The sequence below is a fragment of the Phallusia mammillata genome, chromosome 6 (assembly GCF_965637545.1).
Source record: "Phallusia mammillata chromosome 6, kaPhaMamm4.hap1.1, whole genome shotgun sequence".
Taxonomy (NCBI): domain Eukaryota; kingdom Metazoa; phylum Chordata; class Ascidiacea; order Phlebobranchia; family Ascidiidae; genus Phallusia; species Phallusia mammillata.
In genome coordinates, this window is record NC_137257.1 from 4733405 (window position 1) to 4758740 (window position 25336).

At 36.5% G+C, this 25336-nt stretch overlaps 4 protein-coding genes, 1 long non-coding RNA gene and 1 other non-coding gene across 8 annotated transcripts; 4 read left to right on the forward strand and 2 right to left on the reverse strand.

Moving 5' to 3' along the window:
- The first annotated feature begins 840 nt into the window (after window positions 1–840).
- LOC145233430 (uncharacterized) lies at window positions 841–5891 on the forward strand. Its single transcript, XM_080098152.1, has 5 exons — window positions 841–1085; window positions 2819–2928; window positions 3157–3338; window positions 3869–4023; window positions 4451–5891. Exons 1-5 carry the CDS (start codon window positions 935–937, stop codon window positions 5497–5499), a joined length of 1647 nt encoding a protein of 548 aa, XP_079954278.1. The 5' UTR covers window positions 841–934; the 3' UTR covers window positions 5500–5891.
- On the reverse strand, window positions 5741–6945 carry LOC145233431 (uncharacterized). Its single transcript, XM_080098153.1, has 3 exons — window positions 6737–6945; window positions 6566–6660; window positions 5741–6131 (listed from the first exon to the last, which is right to left on the reverse strand). Exons 1-3 carry the CDS (start codon window positions 6831–6833, stop codon window positions 5898–5900), a joined length of 426 nt encoding a protein of 141 aa, XP_079954279.1. The 5' UTR covers window positions 6834–6945; the 3' UTR covers window positions 5741–5897.
- A 565-nt stretch (window positions 6946–7510) lies between these two features.
- On the forward strand, window positions 7511–16650 carry LOC145233187 (transmembrane protein 181-like). 2 transcript variants are annotated; one of them, XM_080097864.1, is made up of 15 exons: window positions 7511–7773; window positions 8151–8254; window positions 8611–8678; window positions 9070–9160; window positions 9637–9881; window positions 10193–10273; window positions 10529–10628; window positions 10697–10764; window positions 11878–12035; window positions 12416–12473; window positions 12810–12964; window positions 13773–13855; window positions 14139–14228; window positions 14478–14544; window positions 15097–16650. In XM_080097864.1, the coding sequence occupies exons 1-15, from the start codon at window positions 7565–7567 to the stop codon at window positions 15161–15163; spliced, it is 1644 nt and encodes a 547-aa protein (XP_079953990.1). In that variant the 5' UTR covers window positions 7511–7564; the 3' UTR covers window positions 15164–16650. The 2 variants fall into 2 exon arrangements, with proteins under 2 accessions (XP_079953990.1, XP_079953991.1); XM_080097865.1 differs by lacking the exon at window positions 7511–7773 and adding an exon at window positions 7976–8045.
- Window positions 16651–18356: 1706 nt separating this feature from the next.
- Window positions 18357–19218, forward strand: LOC145232909 (uncharacterized). 2 transcript variants are annotated; one of them, XR_013860951.1, is made up of 3 exons: window positions 18357–18501; window positions 18586–18706; window positions 19077–19218. It is a non-coding gene; the product is annotated as an uncharacterized LOC145232909 (long non-coding RNA). The 2 variants fall into 2 exon arrangements; XR_013860952.1 differs by having other exon boundaries at window positions 18360–18463.
- Window positions 19219–19683: 465 nt separating this feature from the next.
- Window positions 19684–19757, forward strand: Trnas-gga (transfer RNA serine (anticodon GGA)). Its single transcript has one exon. It is a non-coding gene; the product is annotated as a tRNA-Ser (tRNA).
- Window positions 19758–20756: 999 nt separating this feature from the next.
- Window positions 20757–25106, reverse strand: LOC145233474 (uncharacterized). Its single transcript, XM_080098200.1, has 2 exons — window positions 22359–25106; window positions 20757–21044 (listed from the first exon to the last, which is right to left on the reverse strand). Exons 1-2 carry the CDS (start codon window positions 23015–23017, stop codon window positions 20840–20842), a joined length of 864 nt encoding a protein of 287 aa, XP_079954326.1. The 5' UTR covers window positions 23018–25106; the 3' UTR covers window positions 20757–20839.
- Window positions 25107–25336: the final 230 nt, after the last annotated feature.

The window sequence follows — 25336 nt, forward strand, 5'->3', positions numbered from 1 at the left end:
GTATTTTTATGGCCGTTTTTTTGCGTTTTTTAACCACTTTTGTCGACAATTGAAAAACTTACGTGTCAGAATTATCAAAATAATGTAATTGTTTTTAAGTTTCAACAATTTTTGTCAGTGAAATAAATGTTAAAAAACACAGAAACAGAAAGAAAAGCTTTCGGTTTGCTGGTGTAGGATGCTTGAGAATCGTATATATTTTCTCATCAATAGCATTTCAGTAGCATCTGGCTCACAAAATAACAATAATCTATTAATTGTTCTCTGAAACAGTTCATCGAACAAATATTTTTCAAGTTTCAGTACACATTACAAAACGCAGTTTTAGTTACAGTTCCCAAGCTTAATAGATTTTTGTATTTAAAGGCAAGCACAATGAAACCTTTTGACTGTTTAAAAGCCATCAATATGTGTCATTTTAAATGTATTTTTACCTGGTGCATCAAAATTATACAGCATCGCTTAGTGCAGGGGTCGACAACCCCTGGCACGCGAGGTGGTTTTTCATGGCACTCCAACCGATTTGCGTGATAAAATTGAAATAGCATTTTATCCTGTTACACTGCTTGTTTATAGTTTTTACCACACCATTGTCATGAAATTCAGCCTTACATGTACAAAACACTTTGTTTTCTCTTTATTATTGATATCTGCTGGCATGAACCACTATTATTTAGAAAACGTTGGCATGCAAGGTCATTAACACATGGAAATAACAAGTAAATTGGCATGTGTTGCCTAAAAGGTTGCCGAACCCTGGCTTAGTGCAGTATTACCACTGCTTGGTGCACCTTAAAATCAATAAAAAGGTGATCCAAGTGATCCTACATATTTTGGATGCACCCTATTATACCTGATGTATTTTTTAGAATTATCGATGCTTTTGTTAGTGTTTGTAAGTGGAAACATTAAAAACTCTTGATAACACCAACATATGCCCGAAATGGGCGATTTGAGCCCTCCACCAAGCAAAAGGATCAAAAAAGAAGAAATATCGGAGTTGAGCAAAGAAGATTTACTGGAAAAATTTCAAAAACAGCAAGAATATGTTGCTATATTGGAAGGCAAACTCGCAACGCAAGGAGGTAACTGTTTACAACCTGATGAAACGTTGATTTTGTGACACCAGAGTTTCGCATCCAACATTGCCAGTGCATAGACTGGAGCTCACCGCGATTTGACAAAACATAAGCGACCAGTGCTTGACAATAGAAACTGGAGATCGGTGGTATAAACTAGCGTGGCGCAAGTGCAAGTAACAGTATGAGATCAAATTTATATTTTCAAGTGCCAATGCAGCAAAAGTACAATGACCTGAAAATCGTGAAAACCGTCATGTACATTTGCAGCTTGTTCATGGTATGATGGCTGGTGTATAGTTATTGTCTTTATGTAAATATATTTTCTTGTATATGCAAAGCAGTTATTTTTGTTCAATATACTTTAAACCTATTTTTAAGCCAGTCTGCAGAACATGGCAGTTCCCGACGAGATCTTGGGCTTGCATGACCAATATGTCCTATGTGCGGCTTTCAAAGCCCTTAAGTCCGGGAGCAATATCAATTTCAGTAGGCACAAAACAAGCGATAGAGGTCAAGGCCAGACAATTAAATGCCTTTGGTGCAAAATTTCCACATACAACCCTAAGAATAAAAAAGTGCAACTGCCATACTCTGCGGACTCGTTTTTAAAGCATGTCAGCTTAGCACCACATATCATACATGTAAAGCCAAATCTTGTTAGTTGCATACTTGCTTATCTCAGTAATTGCATAACAGCTTGTCTTATTGGTTATGCAGTCAACAAGATTTGTCTGTACATAATAGTAAAATGAATACATCATGTATTTTAATTTGGAAATTTTTGTTCCTATGCCAAAAATTAGGCCATTATTGAATGGCAGTTCTATTTAAACAGCTTCACATCAAATTTAAACAAGTTTGTAGTTATGGCGTGTTTACTATTTGTAAAAAAAAATGATTATGAAGACCTTAGGTTGGAGGCAGACCCTAACAAAATGGTAAATGTATTTAAAATTGTTGATGCTAGCTGTTTGTGTTAAGAAGTAAATCAATTACCTTAATTTTATAAATAACCCATTGCATAGGACATTATCCGATATCCTTTGTTACTATGGCATAGCTTTTATTCATTGTCCCATGTACTTTCTACACTAGACAATTGTATTTTAATGGTTGTGTTGCAACACCACCCAAGCTGTATAATGTTCACAAAAAGCAATATTGTCAGTTTAATTCTAGGAAGGACATGTCAGTGTCAGTAATTCCACCTTTTTCATCCAACCGGTAACAGTTGATGAAAACAATTAATTTACATGCATTTGGTTGCCCTCTACCACCTTTTTGGTAAACATGGTTGTGTTTGCCAGTTTTGTTGCATATTATATCCAAACTTGTGCATAAAATGCAATCTTTGATCGGGTCATAAACAAAGCCACATGTCAATGATGGTGTAGTTTTTAGAAATAAGTCTATATTTGATTGTCAAAGCAAATTTGTAAGTAGCAGGTACAGACAATTCTGGTTAATTACATGCCACATAGTCATACATATCTTAAGGTTGCATACTTAATTCCTTATTGATCATGATTAGAAAAGAAAATAGTAATATATATGTATTTTGCGATTTTTGGAATAAATAAGCTCGGCAAAATTGACATACAATCAACTAGAATCTTCTGTTTCTGAACTCTTTTGCCCATTGTTTAAAAAAATGCACCCAAAGTGTTGTAGTCACTTAAACTCATGCAAAATACTTGAAAAATGATCAGCTGTATAAACATGGCCCCATCTTGCAGGTGAAGAATGTGAAGAGAAAGAAAAGAATCATAACTCAGAGGCAAGTCGACGAGAGAATGTACTGGTAATGAGACTTGCAAGCAAGGAGCAAGAAGTTCAAGATTATGCTGTAAGTCATTTTACTGAAATCCTCATGTATCTCCAATGCCAATGATGTTTCAAATACGTCTCTTTCTGCAACTGTAGTGCAAAAATGCCCGGTCAACTCTTTCATTGTGTGTTAATGCCTTTTTTGTAAATAAAGGAATGAGAATGATACAGTAAATGCATTGCAAAGTAGTTACAAATTGGACGACAAACCTCTGTTGCCAACTGGACACATGTATACATTTTACAGGCTCAGATCAGTGTAATGAAAAAGACGCAGGATGATGCTGCTATTCTTAGTCTGCGACAAGCTAATCTCGACCCGGGTGTCAATCTTCTGTTTGGGAAAATGCGAGAGGAATTGCAGCAAACGAAAGACAAACTGGAACAAGCACAGAGTGAACTCAGTGCATGGAAATTTACCCCAGACAGGTTGGCAGACACTTTGTTCAATAACTTCTTTTAACTACTGATGGAAGGCTTCCTTGGACAAACACTTTTACCAAATGTGCTGTTTGGGTGAAGTTTCAATTTTGCTATAGAGTTTTTCATTGTTTAATGCTTCTATTTTTGCCATTTAAATGTACAGAAAACCTCAGTGAAACCAGGATTAGTTAATCCAGATTTTCGCCTAATTTGGACAAAACTTCTGGTACAAATAAATTGTAATGTGAAATTGTAAAGGCTTTAACTAATTGACATCGGTTGATCCGGAACTTCGCCAATTTCACTTTGTTTTTTTGGTCCAAACTGGTCCGGATTACCGAGATTTACTCTACTTAACTATTCGTAGTTTTTATGAATCATTGTAAAAGGGCTGTTCTATTGGTAAAAGTGCTCTGTGAAGTATGTCAACAGGTTACCTAAGATAGTGCAGATATCTGCAGTACATCTAAATAAAACACATGTACGAGAAAAGTTTGTGTGAAACAAGTTTTGAAAAAAAGTTTTTTGTGTCTCAGTCAAAATGGAAAGAAACTGATGGCAAGGTGTCGAACATTAATTGCTGAAAACCAAGAACTCGGACGACAGCTTTCTCAGGGCAAGTCTGCACAACTTGAAGCAGAATTAGCTCTTCAAAAAAAGTACAGCGAAGAGCTGAAAGCCAGCCAAGATGGTGCGCCTGAACAGTTTGTCAATTTGATGTTTATCTAAATATTTTGTTTTAGACTAGACCTGTCGCAAATTCTTTGCACACCTATAAACATACTATTTGCTTTGAAGTTTTGTAAAACATGCAATTCCGTTTAATTGCATACCAGATAACCACAAACTCTTTTATTTACACACTAAATTTCAAACTGTACCCTATAATAGGTCAAGAACTTATGCATGCTAACTAAGCTTTTGTTGTCCAGCATAATGTATATAACGACCAATTCTCATAGATGCATGCAAATTGCATGAAGTTTTGCAATAAGAATATGTGATCATTTGTATCTTTAACTATATATGTAAATCACACTACTGGATAGGTGAATTCGATTACTTTTTTGTTAACTAAATGTATGAGATTTTTGAACTAAAAAATTGTCTATCTCCAGAGCTCAACGAATTTGTGATCCAGCTTGACGAAGAGGTTGAAGGAATGCAAAGCACAATCCAAGTGCTACAACAACAACTGGCTGACACTAAAAAAGACTTGGAGCACTACCAAGGAATAATTCAAGACTATGAAAGCAAACAGCTGATGGATTCACCTATGGAGTCGGATGGGGTCAATGACGATGATGACCAAGATGAAAGGAGGGGTTATATTAGAGGTGAATCAGGTCAAAATTCAGAAGATGAACAAAATCCTTCTGATATCGAAAACGATGTAGCATCGGTAAGTGACCATGAAAGTAATATGGATAGGACAAGCGAGCTTGATTACGATGAAGATGTGGATGACAGGACGCACCCCGAAATATGCGACATCGGTTTTCACAAAGCCGATAGCATGGTCAGTCCAAACTATGATAGCGTTGGTGCTAGGGAGGGTATAAATGAGAGTAAGGTGGGTTCGCCGGGTACCCCTACTAGCGAGTCCATGCAGTCTGTACCTAGGTCCCCAGGCACACCCACTGAGGAGAGCATGGGGCTTTATGATACTTGGGACAAGGGAAGAAACTCTGGTGATGCATGGGACGATAGAACTAATACTAGTCTTGCCACCGATGATGCTAATTCAAGGCTGGACATCGAAGAACAGGATTCGGTGGACCCAGCTGATGAACCAGATATTAAAGCTCACATCAAATCTGTACGGTCACCGGAGGCCCACGATTCAAACAAAATTAGTGATGTAGAAAATTCGCATAACTTGTGTAAAAGTTCTAATGCAGATAATATGAACGGCGACGCCGGGTCGGTTTTGTCCGATGAGCACGACGTTGAAATTACGGACTTTAATCCAACGGACAACGGCCACAACGAATTAAAACAGTACAAAGACACACCGGTTGAAGAGAGATTAAACTTCGAAATAGCGAGAAACGGTGATGACGAACACACGCCGCCTGATGCGTATTCCGAAGTTGTGACAAAATCTAGGACTGATGTCACTGATGCAAATCATGTTCAAAACGGAGTAGCAGACGAAGAAATTTAGCGATACAAACTGTTTCTGATCGCTCTTTGTGTACATGGTTCTGTCATGTGTGTGGGCGTTACAATTAACTGGTCGAATTTTTTCGTTGTTTATTGGTAATGTTGCAAGCTTTTTTGCAGGTTTTTTTCTGTACGGCGTCAATGCTACTAAGTCGCGCACAGATAATTCTTCAAAAAAATTACAACCGAATTTATCAAAACAAATTTTCGCACATTTTGAGCTGTGTATTTTCAAAACCGAGTGTATGTTTTTGTTTGGTTTTATTCAGGCCAAGGTGTTGCAAGAGTTTTTCGCGCAATTCCCACATGCTTAAAAAAACAAAGAACGAAAAAATTACAAACACCAAGCATTTCGCAACTGTAGCAGTTGAAATAAACTTTTCCAAGCCCCGATTGTGGTCAATCCATTAAACGATTACATAAGACCAAAGCCCAGTACATCAGTAAGGTTACTTCATGGTCCAAAAGTTTTTCTAGGTCTTCGTGTTGTTGCAGTTGTTCTGGGGTGCTTAGGTTAGAGTCCCAACCCGAATCGGAACGACATTCAAGAAAGTTGCTGTGTTTCTCATTGACAGGAAAGTCGTCCAGTAATGCACTTTCCATGTAATTGTTTTCTTTTGGTTCCTGGTCTTCCTAGCAGGTTAAAAAAACACATTTGCCATGTTGGCACCGTCTAAAGCAGTGATTTTTACATTAATTCGTACATGTGGTTTGTAAATAGACACTTTAGCTCTGGGAACATAACCTGTTCATACACAAAAGTTTATGAAAGACCAAATTTTAAATCATGTTTATATGGTTTAGCATCCACCATTGGGGAGGAATGAATTGTTAAGGGAGGAATTCGTTGAATAAAGGTTGGGAACCACTGGTCTAAAGATTTTCTTTTTTCACATTGTAATCCTCAAATCTAAATAAAGCTTATCTTTTTCGTAAAAATGCATAAAACGTCGGCCACACAAAGTTAGACAGGCTTATTAGTGCTGAAAATACCAAACATATTCATGTTATTTTTGTAAGTGTTCTTAGTAGTACTTTGCCTTGAAAGTTAATTGCAATCAGCTTACTTCTGAAAAACGTTTGTCTCCAGTCAAAAACAGCCTTTCCACTTCGGAACAAAACGTTTTTATCTCACAGTTAACTCTTGATTGCACATCTTGACCTGTAAACAAAAACACATCGCAAACGCTTGCCAAAAAAAACAAAGGAAAGCCAATAATCTGGTCGTAAAGTCTCACTTATATGAAGCAATTGATTACGTGAAACCTCCAGCAAAGGCTGATAGGAGAATACATTCATTTCTTCTTTACTTTCGGAGGAACTTTGTTTGTCCATCTTAATTATAGCTTGACGGCATTTTAATTGTTAAATTTGCAATTTGTCGCATGCTGTTTTCAGCATTGGTTGGATGACCGCAGCGCATTTATTTATTTGTTGTTGGGTTGAGATTTTTTAGCAGTTTGATTTATTTACCAAATGAACACACTCTAAGAAAAAGGACAATATTTGTTACGTTAATCTGTTTAGCACCGAGTGTTGCACTAGCTGTTATAATTAAAATACAATGACTGCCCGCATCCATTTACAGATTACTTCACTTTCGGACAATGGTAATTTACGTCCAACTGTTTTCTGTGTTAATTACCTCGTTGTTCCATCACTTAATGGCAGGTGAAACTGGTCAGCGGAATCATTTTAGCACGAGTATAACGTATATAGTTTTTCCATGAATAATTGATTTTGGGCAGCTACGTCAATTGTAGGCAGAAAGATCGATAAACGTCGACTGGACTAACGTGAGATATGTGTTAGTGGCTATTTTTGCTCTTTCACAAGCTACAGTGTAGTAGATGTGACAGATGATGGAATAGGGTTTCATAATAGCAAATTAATTGCAGAAATCTAAATTCTTTTTGCTTGGTTTTTAAGTGTAAGATAGCAAGAGCTTTTTACCTAATGTGTTAGGCAGGCGTTCGGATTACCCCCTGTTTTAATGCTTCAATTTGTGTTTTACTGTTTGTTTTGTTTATAAGCCACTAGATAAAAACTATAATAACTGGTCAACAATGTCAGTATATTTACATGATGACAGCGAGGAAGAAAGGTCTGATGATCACTACTTCAGTCAGCCAACTCTGTACGACCGACTCAGCGAAGCAAAGACCACATTTGAGGACTACATAACATATGGAAAGCGCCTTTATCAAGACTTTGAAAATTACGTTGTTCCAGATTGTGTTATTGCTGATCGTCTCGGACAAAAACCAAAAGGAAGGTTAGTATGATCTTGATGTTAATTTAACATTTTTTTCAGGTCACGTGTGTGCGAAATCGTTCCACATGACTGGTCACAATTGAAGCAAGAAGTTATTGAATTCTGATTTATTAGTTTAATTTTTATTTGCTTTCCGTTGTACAAATACGTTTCCAAAAATGGTATAACGTGGCGAAACTTAACGTGGATTTCTGACCTATCTTCCAATAAAAAGAGTAAAAAAGAAAAAAAAAAAACCACAAGTTCTGAAGGAGTTTTTAGCAAATGGACTCGTAGGTTGTAGTTTTTGCAATACTACGTATGTAATTAAAATTGCATTTTTTTGTATTAACACTATCTACCTTTACACGTGTTTAAATGTAGTTAAATTATTACAGATCTATACAAATGCGACTCTACTCACTATCGAAGCGTCAGTTTGTTATTGTCTTTGCAACATTTATATTCAGCTTTCTGATTACTGTGCTGATTGGTTTAGCAGGTAAGAAAATAGTCTTTTATAACAATGTGTAATAAGCAAAGTTAGTGCAAGATTGCAGTGTATAGGTTTCCAGATGTCCCGAATTCCAGCATTAATTTTTATGTAATTTTTAAAAACACTTTTTTAATGTCTAAAACTTCTAGCCTCTAGTATGGACAGTGTAGCATACATACATGCGAATCAACTGATCAGCATGAATCAGGGGCTATGTGGTGACTTTTGTGCCTTTATAGCTGACAAACAAATTATTCAAAATCTTTATTATACAACATACTTGTAAAGAAAACAATAAGTGTTGTATTACTACTGAAAAGGACAAGTAGTTTTTATTGTTTTATTGCCAATTTTGTTTCCAGGACCCTCAATCATTTCAACCAAAAATGTCAACTCTACACAATTTCAACAAAAACCAAAGTCCATGTCGGTAAGTACAACTTTTTTCTCATTGGTCTGCACACAAGTCTGGTTAATCGCCAACTATTTTGCCTAGCTTTATTTATGCAATTAACTGAATTTTGTAACTACTTTTTATCAACGATGACTATGGTTGGGATTTAGAATAAATTTGTTATTTAACAGATTATACAAATAAATGGGTTCCTCTATGTTTGTATGCATAATAAATCCATAAAATAAAATGAGATAATAATATTAACATTTGTAGGCTCAAACAAAAACTTTCACTAAAGAATTGACAGCTAACATAACCAATAAATCATTTTATTAATAAAAGTTTTAACAGTTTTGAACACATATACATGTATAGGTCAGTAACCTACCTCAATTTTGATGTAAAACAAATCCATGTTTTTTAGGTTGGACCATTTTCCTTTGCATCACCAGTTTTAACAACTTTCAATCAGCAGATCTGGCTGCTTTCCCACATTCATGTTAATAATCCCACAGGTATTCATTCATTATGCAACATTTTATATCTCTACCTATTGCTGTGACCAGATAGAAAAGTAACCACGCTTAAATGACTGTTATGTGTTCTATGATTACCTTGTTCTGCTCTTTGCAGAATTTGACTTGAACCAAAGACTTGCAGTTAGAAAAATAGAGTTTATAGTTTACAGCACACAAATATCAGCATAAATCATTGAGCCAATACTTGATAAGCTGTAGACAGTGCACATCGAACAGATTGGTGAGGCATGGCTTAAAGTTTGATGCTCCAAACTTGAGTGCCATAAGAGCCTGCATTAGTTCACACGGCGTATCTCCCGTCACCAGCTGCACTGATGAGACATTATAGATCGAAATATAGGTTGTGTTCTGTCTGCAGCTTATCACATCTGTTTTTGTACTTGAATTAAACTAATGCACTTGTTGGTCAAATTAAATACCTTTGCAGTTGACCTTACAATTTTATTTCATAGGTGCATCATTTTCGCAAAACTTTACAATGGAGGTGCTATTTTTCCCGTTTGGTCCTGATGGTGCTGGGTCAGAAGGAATGGAAAAACACAGTCGACAGCGCAAATTATCTTGTTATAGCCAGGGTTGGTGTGAACCGATCGTTGTTCTACATCTTGGTTACCTTGAATATTCAGCGTTCCAGCTTGAGATAAAGTTTATTGGATTGGAGAACTTGAGATATCCGGTTGATGATGTCATGTTTTCTGTAAGTGTTTTTTTAATTTGTTGCATCAATGGTTGAAATTTAACAATTTTTATTTTTTGAAATATGTTTAGAATATTACTTACTGTTTTCAAAGAGTTATATTTATCTTAATGGCACATGTAAATAGTAGCTTATTTAGCTGTTAAGTAGAGTAGATTTTTGTAATTATGGCTCTTACTGCAATAAAGATAAATTAAAGGTCGTAATCAAATAAAAAAATAAAAGATAATACTAAAAAAGATAAATTCAGGATCAAACCATGAGAAAGTTTGTTTAAATTACCAGAAATTTAAAACTATGTGTTTTTACAGTTTAAAATGTTCAATCCTACATTTACTCAAGTTGAAATCTGGTTCCGGTTTGTCTTTCTGGTTGTGACTTTTCTTGTGACGGTAAGTTTTTTTTATGTGGTAGCAAATAGTACATTATGCCTTTAAAATTATGCATCATATTTGACCACACAGTTCTGTTTCACAAAAGTGTATAGTGTTTTTTTAATGAATATATGATTCATAGTCATTATCAAAATCACTAAATTTATTGCTGACTAATAGTAAAGTACTGCAGTGTAAAGTTATGAAACTGTTCTAAACATGTGAATTGTGTACCCAAGGCAGTAAACAACATTTTGAAATTTTTTACTTTAGTGTATGTTCGCTCACGGTTTACGAAAATATCACATTCGAAATTGGACAATCGAGCAAAAATGGATGTCTCTACTTCTGCCGTTGTTGCTGCTCTATGATGGTAAGCATAGTTCCCTTCACAACAATTAAACTATGAGTTTCCACTTTTTAAAATACTGTCCATTTCAGACCCTATATTTCCTCTGAGTTTCTTGGTAAACAGTTGGGTCCCTGGAATGCTAGATGCAATGTTCCAGGTTGGTTCTGAATTCTATTTGTGATAAAAAGGAAGTATATGTACCGAATAGTGCACTTACCGCAAACCAGATATGCACAATCTGTTTCACACACACACAGAGAAACAGTCACACAGAGAGACATACACAGACACAAAGAGATACACAGACACACATACAGAGAGAGAAACAGTCACACACACAGAGAGACATACACAGACACAAAGAGATACACAGGCACACACACACACAGAGAGAAACAGTCACACATACACACAGACACATACACACAGAAACAGTCACACACACAGAGATACATACGCAGACACACACACACAGAAACAGTCACACATACACACAGAGACATACACAGACAAACACACAGATAAATAGTCACACACAGATACACACACACGCAGAGAGGCATACACAGACACACACACATACACACAGAGACATACACGGACACATACACACAGAAACGGTTTCACACACACAGAGACATACGCAGACACACACACAGAGAAACAGTCACACACACAGAGAGGCAGACACACACACAATAAGATACACACACAGAGAGAGAAAGAGAGAAACACACACACAGATACACACACACCGGCATACACGCAAAGACATACACACACAAAGCATACAGACACACACACAGAGAAACAGATGCACAGACAGACATAAAATATATTTTGCTTGATGTTTGACCTTGATAACTGGCTTTGAAGGACTTTTAAGTCTAGAAGGTTTATATAACAGTTGACAGGGCAAATAGACAAACCCTTCCAGCTGTTTGACCTTGTATTCACAATTAGTAAACACTGAAGTACATTAAGAACTTGTTCTTACTGGCAGGAGCAAAAAGATTGTGCACAACTGCCCTAAACAGTATATTTATCTGGTCAACACTAGAAATATTTTCTGTGTATTGTATTGCTACATGCTACTTTAAACAAATATTGTTCGTCCCATTCTTTTGATCAAAAAATGCTATGTTTGCAGTTTTTCTAAGTTCAAAGATTGAGTTTTTTAAAAAAAATTTCAACATAAAATACCTCATTAAACAAACTTATCTTTTGAGAAAAAAAAACATAAAAACTTTACATTTGTGCATTTTTTCAGGCAACATTTTTGTGTATGTTGCTACTGTTTTGGTTGTGTGTATATCATGGAATTCGAAAATCCTCTGAAAAACGCCCATTCTTCTCATTCTATCTTCCCAAGCTTGTAATATGTGGATTACTGTGGCTGGCTGCTATCACTCTTGGATCTTGGCAACAGTAAATATATTTCATTCAATACCATTTTGTGAAAAACTTGTTTATCCAAAGTGCAAAGTCGGTGTGTTGTATGCAAAGTTTGAATTATGATAAAATGTCCTACAAAATAAACACAAAAAAATTACCGAAAGATGCTACATTAAAGAACAGGAAATACTAAGAGGCTTGAAATTGGAAATTAAAACCTTAATTTTTCAAAAAAATATCTAAAAAGGTGTATGTAACAAGCCATGGCAATAGTCTATCTTTTAACTACTTCAAGCCATTTTGGATATTTTCCTATTTGTATTACTGCAGTGCGTCATAACATCAAGTAGTTAAGTTGAACCCTTTTTTCATATTCTGCAATAGTAAGTAACAAGTTTTTTTGTGTTAAACAGGTACAATGAACTATTGGATCCAACTTATCAAACTAGAGTGGATATTAAAAACTTTGTGGTAAGTCTTTAAAAAAAATTGACAAAAATATATCAACCAAAAAACATAAAAATCAGCCTGAGAAAGATACCTAAAAAATTTACCCCCAAAGCATGTCAAATTTAAATCCATTTGAGCTTATAGAAGTTTGTGAACAATGCATATGGTTTATTGCTTGTGACATACACCAATGATAATAATATTGAGTTGAAACCCCTACAACAAAATTCTATTGAAAAGTTCATACTTCAACAGGCCTGTACTATGAAACACTCCAGGCTTCTAATCAAATCCGTGTCTAATACATATTAGAAGTTTTTTTTTTCTTTTAACCAATGGTTACCTTGCTTTGTGTAGGGAATGAAAGTGTTTTTCTTTCTCATTGGAGGAGTTTATCTTCTTTATCTTGGATTCCTTTTGGTACGAGCGTGTTCTGAGCTTCATTCAAATCCATACAACAACTTAAGACTGAAGTTTCTCACTGGAATAACTGCTTGCGTTGTGGCAGTCAGGTATGAAAATGTGATGTTTGTTTGTTTTTTCTATGGTTTGATGATCCCACTGGTTAGTTTTGATAAATAAATAATTTAACGGTCAATCTTGGGGCACACAGCGTACATCAGAAATGCACAGTAAAATCTTGATAAACTTTTAGTTGAAATACTGCATCCAAATAGCAACATTTATTAAAAAATATGGGGTGACTTTAAAAAATGAGGTTGTGTGTATGACAAAATACTAGGGACATAGTGTAGTAGAAACAAACATAGTAGTGATTGAGACAAAGTTTCTTTACACCTTTAAATTTAGAAAGTACCTTGTGTACCACTGGTATCTCATTAACTATGGGTTGGCCACCCCTTAAAACAGGGGTGGGCAACCTTTGTTACTGTAGGGCCAATTATAAATGTCAAAATTGGATCGCGGGCCGCACATGTGCATAACACAAAGTGATTTTGTTTTGTTTCTTACCAAATATGCTTAACTACAAGTATAATTCGTATTTGATTCTAGCCACATTTTGCCAGATTGCAGAAAACTAGCACCAGGCGTATTAAACAGCTCAAAAATATGTAATAATTGGACTCGTTTGCCAGTACTGTTGAAATCCAAGCGTCTCTGCGGGCCGCACAACCTTTAATGAAGGTCCGCAGGTTACCCACCCCTGCCTTAAAAGATCAATACCGTGTGCCACTGAAATGCTTTGTGTTGCTGTGATAAAAAACGTAGCTGTTTGGCATAGCTCAACTACAGTATTATAGCTGTAAAGGTATTTTGTGTGTTATGAATTATTTACCAGTTTGTTGTTTGTTTTTGCAGTTTTGCTATCGTGGTACTTCGGTTCGGAACTCAAGTTTTACAAGACAACTTTGTGGCAGAAATATCAACAAAATACAAGAACTATATCCTTTTGAACTATATAGGGCACAAATAGTGTAAACAAAAAAACTCTTTTTTTGTCGTGCATTTGCACACTTGAATTGTGGTGTTGCTAATTTTGCCGGTGATTTTTTAAATCTAAAAAGACATAAACAACAACAATAAACATTGTGTTTTTGGTGGTAACATTTTTGACAACATACTCTGCAATGATACTTTTTCAAAAACTTGCCCAAAGAAATTACCTATTTAACTATTTACACAGTTTTACTTTAGAATTATTACTTTCCTTAATACCATCATCACCTGCTGAGTTTGTCTGCTTTTATGGACTTCTCAACTTCTACACATATACACTGGCATTTGTGTACTCCCCATCTGAAAATTCTGGGCCAGGTACATCTTGTTCGTATTTGAATATTTGTTTATCAGTCATTAACTATTAACCTAAAACTATGAAAAAAAAATTAGAAACTTTATAAACAGGTAATAATGCAATGAGTTTTTTTAATAATTGCAGCTTTTCGAAACTTGTACAACATTTTGTAAATATTCTGTATAACTTTCAAGCACTGCTTCCTTTAAAGAGGAACATTTAACCAAAGCAAACCATATGTTACTTTATGCCTTTTTGAATTTGAACAGAACCAGTTTTCCGGGCAGATACAGGATTCACGTTACTCAATGATTCAGATGAAGATGTGCTGTATGGGTAAAAACATAGCTGTATTAATCAGACAATTTCACAAATGTTAATCAACCATATTTTTTGTATTTTTGTGCACTTGTTAAATAAGCACATAAGTACTGAATCATCAAGAGGGAAAAACAAACCAGCCCACAAGCATCAAGCAAAACAGGAACACAATTTGACAGAGAATAACATAAATATATAGCCACTGCCCACCAGTATATACACTAAGGCTAAATTCCGTCCCTCAGCTTAAAGTTTATGCCTACTAGAAAAATATGTATTTTTTATCCTCAACCCTTTGATGTGTGACAAAAGACTTGAAAAAAATAGGTGCTTATTAACATACACATATTGTGGCTGATTGATGCCGGTATTTAAAAGGGGCAATTTAGGTTTTCTATTGCGCCCTTGGCTGACACCTGAAGAGGGAATTATATATTTATTTGTTTGAAACTATCAGCAATAAGGCAACTACTAATTTACAGTATCCCAGTCAACACGCCCTTTAATCCTTAAACTAAATTTTCACACTAAAACTTTCTTACATAATTGCCAATAAATAATTTGCAGAAACGAAATTGATGAAACTCCTCTGACAAACGGAGCAACAGCACACCAATTCTACGACTCGGATTGAAAGCATTATTACGTAGCAATTACGTCGTAGGGGTGACGTCACATATAGCGTTGTGTGTCATGTGTTAACTGTGAGTCTCGTAGGGTAGTCTAACATTGCAATTCCATCAAGCCTACGTCACAAGGTTGCGGTTACGTCATGGTGTGTTGTGACGGATGTATGATCTCTATATGTAAATGGTTTTTGGACCAAATCTGCAAAAGTTGCAAGTTGGTTTCGACATAAGTGTTTGTAAAGCTGTTTTCAAAGGAAAGTTTGTAATATTTTTTTGCACCTTCTGTAAGAGTTTTGTTCTTAATATCTAAGGTATCTAAAATTTGGTTCTTACTCAGTTGTGTAAACACGCCGCGGTACCAAATACGGATATGTAACTGAAGTCGTGTGTTTTTTATGTCCAACCGTTTGTGAATTTTTGGCGGATCACGACTAGAGTTATTGGTGCAATATTACTTCATAAAAATGGCGAAATGCGACTTGTGTCGTCGTAAGAAAATCAAGTTCTGTACGATCGCACAAAAAATGCCAAACTGCTTTGTAATCACTTTCTTCCACAACTTTTCTGTGCATTGAAAACCTTCTGTGCAATCATGTGCTTATGTTCCATTTATTCACTTATTTATCGGTAAAAATGAAACATTTTTTTTCGGAAACAAAAATTTGCACGTCATCCATAAAACCATTACGTCAGCACTTTTTCTTTGTTCGATACATTTGTGAAATCATGAAAAACGCTTAAATGGCGTTTTTTAGTTTTTAATCAAATTTATTTGCACTGCACAACTGCCTATGTTGCTTTTTCTTCTGCACTCTCCGAATATTTATGTGTGTGCAATCTTCCGTGACCAGTTGCAACCAAGGGGCTTTCCCTCCATTTGCTATTTGTTGGCTTTAAGTTCAAGTCAAATCGTTTTCGGCTTTAAACTGTTTTAAAACAAAACTTCAAACAAAAATTTTAAAATGAAATGAAAATAAACAGGATTTTTTAATTAGCAGAAAAAACGTTTGAACGCATTTTCTAGCGTGACATAACCACGTGACGTAACTGCACTTATTATTTCTACTGTTGGAAGCAAATGAACTAAGTTTGAAGCATCTTTTTGTGTCAATGTGCAAATGGGAAGTTGGTTTTGTCACAAAGAATGTAATTCTAAGCACAAAAGTAACAACACGGATTTTGGATTGCATCGTATCACAAGCATTTAAAGCTAAATATCTAACACCATGGTTTTAGTGCTAAATATGTTGTACAACTTTTAATATGTAGTCTTCAGTGTGTAGAATGTAAAACAATTTCTAACGATAATTGTATTTAGTTTAATTTTGTAACACGTGTTATGTAGTGGTTGTATTTTTTAGTTTTTGTTTCGTCGCGTTTTACGCGCCCCGACCTCGACAATATAAGTGTGGATTTGTTTATGTTTATAATGCCATCAAACATATTGCTATGCGAATTGTTGAAATGTCGAAATAAAAAGAACTTTCTCCTAGCTTTTTTTGTGTTGTGTGGACACCCGGATTTCACATCAGTGTTTCCCATTTTTTTTAGTAAATTCGTAGATAAATTGTGGTCCAACTCCAAACCAAGCAGTTGCACGTTATTAAGTAAAGCAGTGGTTTCCAACTTTTATCAACTAATTTCTTACTTGACATTTCAAAACATTTTTATTTCTCCACAATATACTACATAGTAGATGCTAAACCAGGGGTGGGGAATGCCTTTTCAATGTGGCCCGCTTTAGATTTTTGTTAAAGTATACAACATAGCATAAAAAAACCGTTTATGTACAAATATTTCCTAAAAATTACTTCGACATTATTGCTAATCTTCCCATTCCACATTATGACGCCAAACTTATAAAAAAAATGCCACGCATTAAACCACTTGCGATGTTTGTGACGTAACAGTCACTCGATTGCCTTTTCTTGCAGTAACAAATCATTTGTCACGTGGTGTTATTTTTTGATTTTAGAGCTATTAACGTGCGATCCTTATGTTGGTATTTCAAACATATCATTGAAAAAACAAACAGATCAGTAATAGAGCTAGGGTGTTCCAACTCTTATTTTTTAGTCGAAATAAGTGATAAACCTGTATGCCTTGTTTTTTTGCAAACATGTACCAGCAAAGAAAAAATCAAATCTGGAGCGATGAAATATAATACCACTTGTGTCCCTTGGGTAGTTTTACACGGAATTTGAAAATAAATAAATATTTGGCCCGCCGCAAAATGTTGTGCAATTCATGCGGCCCGCAGTACTAAGTAGGTTCCCCACCCCTGTGCTAAACCATGCAAATATCTTTTTACATTGGGTATTTTATCAACTTGACAGGTTTTATTCCCAGAGATGAAGTGTCTATTTACAAACCGCATGGAAAATTAAAGTAAATTACTCACCGGTTGAGAACTACTGAAGTATTACATCGTCTGGCAATGGACTTGTCGACCTGCGCCTTAAACAATAGTTGGTGGGTACCAAAAACGATAGTTTTTTGGGTTGGTTGGAAGAAAATTTTAACGTATTAAATCTCTTCGTTTGTGTCTTTCTTGTCTGATGTTCCGCCCACTCTTGTTGTGACATATATATATAGGTATTTAAATCTCGTTCCAAGGAAAAGTGGTTAATATTCAGTTTACAGCCGGTACAGAGCTGGTTCAGACTTAGGTTTCTTAAAAAAGGGCTTGGGTCAGTATTTTATAAAAAAAAGGTAAGCTATAGCTAAGTAGCCAGTTGCTGGACCTGACCTAATTTCAAACTGCCCCAGAACGCCTTGTTTAAGACCAATTGTCTGTTGTGTTGGAGGTAAAGTACTGAAAATGTTTGAACTGGAAGCTTTAATTGATTAATATAGATCAAGGCATGGAAAATTTGGCACCACCATGATCATCAAAGTACCGTGTGCAAATTACGTTGCGCACGGATTTCGTAAAATCACGTGACACCTTTAAAGGAGGGGTGGATGTAAAAACTTTTTTTTATTAAATCTACAAAACTAAAAATATCCCTTAATTTTCACTATCCAATGCATCAATTTTGGGCTAAATATAAATAGTTTTAAATTGCATGAAACATTTCAAAGGATAATTGAATTTTGCAACGATAAAAACATAATATAGTACTAAATATTGTTGATGCTTTAAAAACCCTTAAAAACCTTTAAAACCGTGCCGTGTGCAAAACAGAAACAAATGTCGACTCTTCGTGTTCAAAGGCCAATTCACTACTTTTCAGTTGAGCTTTGATTTACGTTGAAAAACTGCAGAAACTCTTTGTGAAAAATGGATCCATGCAAGTGTGCCGGTAAGTTTTATTTCAGCAACAAACTTCTTCATCCAAAGGTATTTAATGTAGTTTTTGACAGAAATATTTGGTTGACTCAACTTTAAGTACTTGTAGTAGTTGGTTCTCTTTTGTTTCGGCAGAGACTGGAAATTGTACATGCCTGGAATGCAAGGACTGCAGCAAATGCAAGTGCAATCCAGAGAATTGCAAATGCAACCGCCCATGCTGCAAGAAGTAACTTTTTATTTCACCATACAACAGGTAAGAAAGATTGTAGCTCCTAACGCGTTTTCCAATTGGCCTAATTATTGGTATACATTATTGGTATAGCAGAGCATGGCAATTATTGGTATAGCAGAGCTTAACTACTGGTAAATTGCTGTTTTAAAATACTTGTAAGAATAAGAGTACATAGCCACTAACTTATTTTTACCCTGACTAAATCACGTTGCAATTTAGAACCATTTTATTGTCTTTTTTCGTCATCTCATGCGTGTGTGACGTCATAAAAGACCTAGTCTGATACACGAACTGGTTAATAGAGATTTAGAGAACAAATGTGTGTAATGAAAAATACGGTGCTATCAAACGAAAATACTCATTATCTTTAACACTTGTACGATTTTTGCAGTTCATACTTAACACCAATGCTGTTGCAAAGACGACTTTCTTTTAAACCTTCGGATGTTGAAACTGTTTATCTTTCTGTATTATAGTTTATGTTTTGTGTCATTTTTGCGTAGTGTGTAATAAATTCATTCTTGTTTTTGAAACACTGTACAAAGCGTTAGATTGGCAGTAGCAGGTTTTGTTTGTAAACCATTTACTTTATATTGTATGTACATACTTGTCCGGTTAATGGCCTAACAAACCAATTTTGTAGACTTATGATATGCAATTAACCGGTTAATGTAGAAACAGTAGGTACATGTTGTTAAATAAGTTATAAATTATACCTTTCGGCGGTCATCGTCCTTGGTGCAATGGATCACTAGAGGGCAGAATCTAGTCAAATCTTATGCCATACTGTGGTCAAAAAGCCTACTGCAAATTTGGAGCAAATTCCACTTTGTACAAGTTGTACTGTTTGTTACAAAATGCTTGATACCTGAAGTAGTTGCGAATTTTATCCCATTCCATTTCTGATTTTTAAAAATGAAATTCTTTTGATTGAAATGTGCAGCATACGAGGCAGGCAACGGTGCTTGTGATTCGACTTTCGGCGGATTCTCCACTGAGCCTGTGTAGCTCAGTTGGTAGAGCGCGAGTCCCGGAAAGACTCCTGTCGTGGGTTCGAATCTCACCGCAGGCTAGATTTTTCTAGCCTACGCCTTGCCATATGGTGGTGAATGCTTGGTGACCGGCTGATTCGGTATGGCGCCTTCAATGGGCCTGGCGTACTGTGATCTTTTGATTGAAAGGATTTTAATCCCATTCTCTGATTCCAGTTTTAAATAACAACTCTATATAGCAAGTTACAGCTTTAAAGCATTTGTTCCTTGCCTACTTCATTTTGCGTGTAGAAGTGATTGATTATGTTGGAATGCTTTGCAGTGTGCAGCCCATTCATGGTTAAAAAACTATACCTTATGATCTTTATTCTTCGATAATTTTTTTAAAAGGGGTGAAAAAAGAACAAACTACAGTCATTTGGACTATTTGACTAATTTTTAGCATTGCTGGAACAAATCAAACCGGACTACGAACATTGGCAGTCAACTGATTTATTGAGCTGTAAACTGGATCCGACTTTACGGACTGACTTTGGTTTAAACAAAACTGGCTCGTTCCGGTCTGACCTCACACTCGGCTATTTTGTGTTGTAATTTTACTCAAACTAACCCTAAATTTTAAACCTTCTCGGACATTTAATTTCACCAAGGTCGGACTGGACTTGGAGATTGAGCATTTAAGTTTGGGCTAAACTTTTAAAGCTGATCCGCAAATTCCCTAAACTTTCATGTAGACTTGTCTGCAAATTCTTTTTTTTTTTGAGCAAGGAAAATTCATTGTGCTTAGTTTTTAAAACAAACACAAATTCATAACTGGGATCACCCCTGAAACGTTCATGCAGACCAGCGATAACGGCACACTCATATAGAAATCATAGTACGCCAGGCCCATTGAAGGCGTCATACGGGATCAGACAGTCACCAAGCATTACCACATGGCAAGGCGTAGGCTAAAAAAAATCCCGAAAAGGCTCATCTCGTGGGTTCGAATCCCTCCAGTGGCTAGATATGCTTACTGCGATTAGTTTTTCAAATATTCATTTCTGCTCTTAAAAAGGCTGAAGGATTTCACCACGCCGTTTTGTCTTTTTTCACGTATAATATAACGAAAAATATAAAGAAAAAATGGCAAGAAAATGGACGGAACAATAATAAACTCAATTTAATTCTGCACCACGGCTAGATTGTTGACAAAATTCTTATTCATCGCAAATGTGTGTGACGTCATAAAGGCTTCGTTCTGCTCTGACGCGTCACTGTCTGTGTCGTCATAGAGGCCTATTGCTGCTTGGAAGGGCAACTGTTTGAGTAGTTTTTGGCCCTCACGGAACATATAGTCGTGGGCTTTGCTTTTTGGCCACATCAGTCTAAAAAAGAAAAAAAATGTTAAATCAAGTAAGCATAGGAAAATTGTTTACATAGATATCATAGCGTAGCAGTGATGTGATTACGTGAGATTAGATATGGATTTAAAAAATCCGGTTTTGCATGCGCAGTTATTAGACAATGAATATTTTATGGCTAACCTATATTGCACACATGCATAATTCACTAATAAGCGACTGTTTTTTTTTTTAGCTGCTTTACGTCAACGGCTGATTTTTCACGCCATTTTATTTTTGTACCTTTTGCAGCAAAATTGCGACAGAATATTATACGTGGGAAAATTCTGGAAAATGGAAAAACTTTCAATCGCCATTTTAAAAACGTCGTTTTTTTGTGATTGCATTTTTAAAATTATATTCTTATTAATTGGGTTTGTTATTTACACTTTAAAATAGCAACAGTGTTAAAAAACTTCGTTTTGTATTGTTTTAGGTATTTTAAATCTTCGGCCATAGAATTCATATATACGTAAATATTTTTTTTACAAAACGTATCCGGATTTACTAGGAACTTCGATAACAATAATCCGTATTAATGCTGTTCCAATTTCCGCTCAAGATTTGATAAAAAGCGGTCCCACATGAAAAAAGCCCGCGGCTGGTCTTAAGCGCTTACTGGCTAGCAACACTTGAAACAAGCTTAACAAGTGCTTGAAAATTTATTCTCCCACGGTACGACAACCTAAGCGATACTTGATGATTAGCAGATGTCAGTTCGATAACTAGAGTCCTCTACTACAACGCATAGGATTAATTCCTCGCGATTTCAAGTACCCGACCACCGAAAAACTATCAAAAATTCTCACAGAATTTCAAAGAGTATAGGCAACTATTTTTAATATAGGCCACATCTACACTAATGTGTTATTATTTCGGCGTAACTGAGCTGAATTAGGTAAAGATTTTGTAAGCTAGCTTGGTTTTGTCGCAATTAGTAGGGCGGTGGCTACAATTATAACCAGATATTCGATGAGAACCTCGCTTTCACTAAAATTGAATTTGACACTTATATGACCTTTGAAGGTGAAATTTAACAGATATTAAACTGCAAGCGGACCGCCATAATTTCCGATTTCCGTCCAGTGTTTTTAATAATATCTAAAAAGTCAATATCTAAGTCCCGCGGCGAACAGAATCGACCCAAGTACAAAAATGTTCGAAAAAATACATTATATTTAAGGTTTGGGGCATTATCATTTCCTCATTCAAATAGAATCTTTTTAGAATAGTCATGCTTAAAAAAGCGATAGAACCAGTCGTCATTAAGAATGTTTATAACTTCGCTAAAATACTTACTTTACTGGTTGCTTGAAAAACTCGTACCCCGTGGCAACTTGAACTGCGGGTGACCACGTGCGCTTTTCCGGCATGTGATTGGTTGTTGGGTTAACATGGTATCCGGTCGTGGTAGCAGGGGGCGCAGTCCTGAACGCTGGAGACGGAAAGTTACCGGGGTAAACTTGTTGCTGCTGTGGCAACGGTGATTGCGGGTAACCGTGGTAACCGTGGTTCGGATGAGCGCGGCGTCTTTGTTGTTGCCGTTGCGCCCCTGTGTGGCGGCGGTTGAGCATCTTCTTGTATCGCGCCACCTCGTGGTCAGTTGGGAGCCACGGACGCCATAGTTTCTCCTGATGACGCGTCACACGCTTTGGCGTCGACGTAATAACCGGCTGTGACGTAGCCAGTGACGTCAGAGTTACGTCAAAGGGCGCGATACTTGTGTTTGGGTCGCTGTACATTGAATATTGTTGATGTTGTTGAAAAGATTGAACGTTGGTGTCTTGCTTCATGCGTTTGTTGCAGGTTTCAGTGGATGCTGCTTCTGATGCCTTTGTTTTACGTTTTCGCGATTGCCGCTTGGGGGCGCTGGTTGCAGGCTGGGTTTGTTTGATTGACATTTTTTGTTTGCAGGTTATTATACGTTTAACAAATCTGAAAAAACAATTAGATGTCATTAAAACTCTGCACCGTTTTGATACTACGCAAAAATTTTAACATTTTCAACTAAATGCATGTTTTTTCTACGTAGCGCCGTTAATATCTTATTCAAATAGAAAATAAAAATCATAAATATGTAAATTCTGTCCACAAACAGAAACAACAACAATATACAAGCACTCAGGCTTTGCAGCATACGACAATGATCGACCGTGGTTCGATATTCAGGTTTTATTACACCGCAATCTATTTTAACGCACGCGCGTAACACAAGGGGCGGATCGATTTGATCGGGTGTCGGTATAACACCACTGCATTATAGGGGCGAAGTCTAGCGCTGCACGGACGGCAAAACCCCACGGGAGTTGGCAGATTTCACGCGCTATTCACTTGATTAAACACTGAAAAGCTTGCCCGATCGGTATCTCTTGTTTTGAATGATCTTTTGTGGGCGCGACACCGTTCTCTCGGTGTGAAATGCGAAGAATGACAGAAGGTGTACCAAGCACAGCTGGCGATAATTGCTAGGCGCTGGGATTGTCCGTTTAGAAATATTTCACGTATTTTTTGTTTACTAGAAAATTTTACGCCACTATTAAAAACTATTGCTCGAAACTATGTGTTTTCTCCTTTTTATGTTCGCTCAACTAAAACCAGGGTAAGGAATTTACGAACTTAAAATCGCACCTTAACAAAGTTTGCCATTACAATAATATAAAACGTGTACACTGAAAACAAGAAAAGTTTGTCATTTAGGAATTTACTGGTTTAAAATATTAACCTGATCTAGGGTCGCCATTGCAATAGTACAAACGACAACATCGCATAACTACTCGAATTGCAGTTTTATTCTTAGTAAAGCTGTCATAAAAATTTTGGATCCCTAACTTAGTAAAGCTGTCAAAACCTCTTTGTTGAAAATAAATATTCGTCTTAACTAGTTTTCTTACATTTCGTAGCATTCTTTATGCAACTGCACACTAACTTAAATTTATGATTTGCTTAGTGTTATACACCAGTAGTAAGACATGCTGCAACTTAAATAGGTAAGAGATTATTAATTTCTCCCAATAATTTGATGAAACGTATTGATTTTAGGAGGCATATCTGAAAAACATTTGAACCTATTATTACCAAACAATCCACGCGATAACAGACCACGAACGTACGTTCGGTATCCAACAACAAAAGGTTCCATAACCGCGGCGCGATAATTACGTAGACAATGACGTCAAAGTAGCTTGCTTGGCAAATCACACTAATTGCCCTGCTGCTACCCCATGTGTCCTAATCCCATTGATGTCATACATGAAATTGTATAATCCGATTAGATAAAAGTAATTTCGGTGCACGGTTAATGCCTTTGATCTTGTAGGCTCCTGCAGCAACACCTGACATGAAAGCAGCCTTTTGATTGGCCACCTGCGAGGCATGTTACCAGCAGGATAAATGTACTTAACGTATACTTAGTGCAGGGCTGGGCTTGCGCAAAAGTTCACCACTTTCGCCCGATTACATTACTGTGGCCTTTCGTGCTAAACCGCTAATAACTTGCTTGTGAATATCACCCAGCTGTTATCGTATAAGGCACACTTAATGTGCATATTTATGGATCTAAAAACTCACCACTCTTACGCCATTTTTATGTTTTGTAAAGTAGTTTGTGTTATATTTCTTCTGAGGTAATAGTGTTTGGCCTGTTCCAACATTCGCTGTACAAACTGCACAATGTAACGCATTTGTTTCTAACTCAAACAGTTTTTTCTAGATTCTATTCGAATAAGAAACTGGTCATGCTTACAAACGAGAAAAAAATACCTTTTCTCGACCAGTTTGCACTGATTTTAAAGTAATGCTATTCTTGGTTAGTAGGCTACGTCTTTTCAATAGTATTTTCCCATCAAATGCATAAAACTGTTATTTCAAACTTGGCTTAAGGCTCAAAGGCCAACTAACACCACTACCTTCACTCAGCTGAGTTTCACGCCTGGCAAATAGATGCACTATAAAGTACCGAATTCCCACGCGTTATGACTAACGAGGCTCTGTATCTGATCCGACGGAACCCGATAGCTCGCTAATAGCACTCCACACCTGGACGACAGACTCTCACATTTCCCGTCGTGCGGCTTTTTATTCCGCAGCTTTTTTCCCTCCGCTTGGCAATTATTTCTTTCCTCCGCTCTGCTCTCCCTTATCTATTGTCCGTCTGCTTTCGCGCCGTCGTAGGAAGAACCTACGGCCGCTGGGCGCTTTAATGAACTGTCGCGCGACCGTGCTTCCGTTGTAGGCCACAGAACTTGCGAGCTGGGACAATAGCCCGTTGCCCCCCTGCC

Coding starts and splice junctions, on each gene's coding strand:
- LOC145233430 (XM_080098152.1), top strand. CDS start 935: ATGCCCGAAATGGGCGATTTGAGCCCTCCACCAAGCAAAAGGATCAAA. Junction 2,929..3,156: donor AAGAAGTTCAAGATTATGCT/GTAAGTCATTTT, acceptor TACATTTTACAG/GCTCAGATCAGTGTAATGAA. Junction 3,339..3,868: donor TGGAAATTTACCCCAGACAG/GTTGGCAGACAC, acceptor TTTGTGTCTCAG/TCAAAATGGAAAGAAACTGA.
- LOC145233187 (XM_080097864.1), top strand. CDS start 7,565: ATGTCAGTATATTTACATGATGACAGCGAGGAAGAAAGGTCTGATGAT. Junction 8,679..9,069: donor AAAAACCAAAGTCCATGTCG/GTAAGTACAACT, acceptor CATGTTTTTTAG/GTTGGACCATTTTCCTTTGC. Junction 10,765..11,877: donor TGCTAGATGCAATGTTCCAG/GTTGGTTCTGAA, acceptor GCATTTTTTCAG/GCAACATTTTTGTGTATGTT.
- LOC145233474 (XM_080098200.1), bottom strand. CDS start 23,017: ATGACATCTAATTGTTTTTTCAGATTTGTTAAACGTATAATAACCTGC. Junction 21,045..22,358: donor TTTTTCAAGCAACCAGTAAA/GTAAGTATTTTA, acceptor TTTCTTTTTTAG/ACTGATGTGGCCAAAAAGCA.
- LOC145233431 (XM_080098153.1), bottom strand. CDS start 6,833: ATGGACAAACAAAGTTCCTCCGAAAGTAAAGAAGAAATGAATGTATTC. Junction 6,661..6,736: donor TAATCAATTGCTTCATATAA/GTGAGACTTTAC, acceptor TTTTGTTTACAG/GTCAAGATGTGCAATCAAGA. Junction 6,132..6,565: donor GAGACAAACGTTTTTCAGAA/GTAAGCTGATTG, acceptor TTAACCTGCTAG/GAAGACCAGGAACCAAAAGA.